Genomic DNA, 2,377 nt, shown 5'->3' on the forward strand with positions numbered 1-2,377 from the left:
TATTACTGTTTTTCTTATACATTTTATTGTTGGATGTAACTGGGACCTTGTGTACATAATTTCACTCCACCACATGTACCACATGAGGTGCTAATGACCATAAAGAATCTCTGACTCTGACTCATGCTGCTCCACCCATGTACTTCCAGCCGGAGCATCTCCAGTTCAGCAGTCCCGTCATTAACAAATGTACAATTGTAAAGAAAAGCTCTCTGAACAATATGCTGCCAGAGCCTTCAAATCCTCCACCAGTGTTTAGTTATTGAGAGGATTACTGGTGAAAACAGCCTGAGATCACCTACAAAAACATTTCATCATTTTGTTTTTCCATCGTGAAGCAATAAAACACTATATAAAGCTGAAAAGCTGGATATGAAATCTTTGTAATACTAATCCAGACATGAAACAGACTCATCTGACAACGCTCTTTATCCCAGCAGGGAAACATCATGTGCTTCAAGCAGAGAAACCGAAGGAAGACAGAAGAACCTCAGCTCATCCACAGCTGGATCATCATGAAGATGAAAGCTGGGGCTCATTTTAAAGTGAGCAGCAGACAGAGCTTAATGCTGCACGCTAACAGCATCAGTCCTGATCAGCTGTTTGAAGTGCCACTTTAAAACGTACAAACCTGTCATTGTAATAATCAGTGGTTGTATTCTGAGACGTCCTCCACCCTCGCTGCATCTTCCTGACAGTAAACCCTGACCACACGTGCGTCACTTTTCCATGAATAAAGGAAACAGTGGTGTTTTGGTGTCCACGTTGTTTCGAAAGCTCCGCCCTGTCCTGAGTGGGCGTGACCAAACGAGGCTCCACAGCTGTCTGACAGCTTCAAACCACACTGCTGAAAAGAAAAGACTCTCCCACGTGTTACCGCTACATTCTTGCTCTGGGTAGATTGAAGAACTCACGCTTTACTGTTTGGGTAGCAATGTCTGAACCGTGTAGCAACTTTATGAGCGATGACGCCAACAGCTTCACAGAAAGAAGCCAACACCATAAAGAAGAACACTTTCCAAATGCCTTTGACATGGAAGCGCACGTTTTGAGAACCTTGATGTTGTCGTCAGTGTTGCATTAGATGATGATTGTGGCAAAAAACAATATCCTGTTGGAAAAGCTACAGCCAGCTGCTGCTGCCACCATTTTCCCTGGCGAGTAACAGAACTGCATGCAAATATCTGAAGCAGAAGTGAAGGTCTATGAAACGGTGCACACGTTTAATGACACTCTGCAGTCTGGTGTCACGTTATCCTCCTGCTGCCCTGGGGTCAAAACGACCCCCCAGGCCTGAGGGTTGAAACAGCAGCAAGTCACTTTGGTTTGAGCTACGTTCAGACTAGCCATTAGCTCATCAATCCAGGCAGAATAAACCGTTTTTCCAAAACGACATAGTTCAATGTGATACCGTATGCACGACAGGTAAGATACTGTTTGTAACTTTTCCACACAACCCTACTTCAAAAAGGCCAAAAGATGAAGTGAACAAGCATGAAAACATCGATACTTACAGCTGCAACTGTCAACATATCAAACACCTTGGTGCAATAACGCCACGCATTGGCATTTCCATACTTGGTCTGGCACTCATCTGTAAAACAACAAAAGATTAGAAGTGAAGGCCGTCCCTGCAGATCAACACACTGCAAACATCTGGGCTCACCATAAAAGCCATACACCTGGGTGATCTGTCTGCTCTCATGGTTTCCACGGAGGAGAGTGATGCGGTCGGGCCATTTAGCCTTCAGCACCAGCAGATAGGTAAACGTCTCCAAGCTGTAATATCCTCTGTCAACAAAGTCTCCCTGCAGAGGACACATGTCCGTTACATGTGCTCGGACACAGAGCTGAATAAGAGGACTGTTCAGTTCAATCAGACAAAAAACAAACCATGAAGATGTAATTTGTGTCAGGGACCTGGCCACCGGTTCGGAAGAGTTCACAAAGATCATAAAACTAGAACAAAAGCACACGAGAGTTTACTGTGAGCACTGTGTTTGAGTAAGTCTGCAGAAATGACGTGCGAGAGTTTACCTGGCCATGAATGTCTCCACACACGGTCACAGGAGTAGAAACCGGCTGGACGTTGGACTCCTCCAGGAGAAGATCACACACATAATCACATAACCTCTGCAAGAAACGAGCGACACTCATCGTCACCACGAAGAAACAAAGACAACCATTAACATGTTTAAACTTGGTCATTCCTGATGCAACACATTAAAAAACGCTGACGGCAGCAACAAAAACAGGTAAGTGTTGAAAATAAAACCAGTAAGAGGACTGGGTGTAAAAGAGCCGGTAAGAGGACCGGGTGTAAAAGAGCAAGTAAGAAGACTGGGTGTAAAAGAGCCAGTAAGAGGACTGGGTGTAA

General features: G+C 44.7%; 1 protein-coding gene across 1 annotated transcript in view; it reads right to left on the bottom strand.

Moving 5' to 3' along the window:
• Positions 1-1,514: 1,514 nt before the first annotated feature.
• Positions 1,515-2,377, bottom strand: part of LOC119413582 (serine/threonine-protein phosphatase 6 catalytic subunit) — a gene marked incomplete at its 3' end in the record, with an annotated part of 3,024 nt that continues 2,161 nt past the window's right edge. The window contains 4 exon segments of the mRNA XM_037680638.1: positions 1,515-1,594; positions 1,667-1,808; positions 1,894-1,959; positions 2,038-2,133. Of these exon segments, the coding sequence (XP_037536566.1) occupies positions 1,515-1,594; positions 1,667-1,808; positions 1,894-1,959; positions 2,038-2,133 (384 nt within the window).

Source organism: Nematolebias whitei, chromosome 8 (genome assembly GCF_014905685.2).
Source record: "Nematolebias whitei isolate Nwh7 chromosome 8, NemWhi1, whole genome shotgun sequence".
NCBI classification, from domain to species: Eukaryota; Metazoa; Chordata; class Actinopteri; order Cyprinodontiformes; family Rivulidae; genus Nematolebias; species Nematolebias whitei.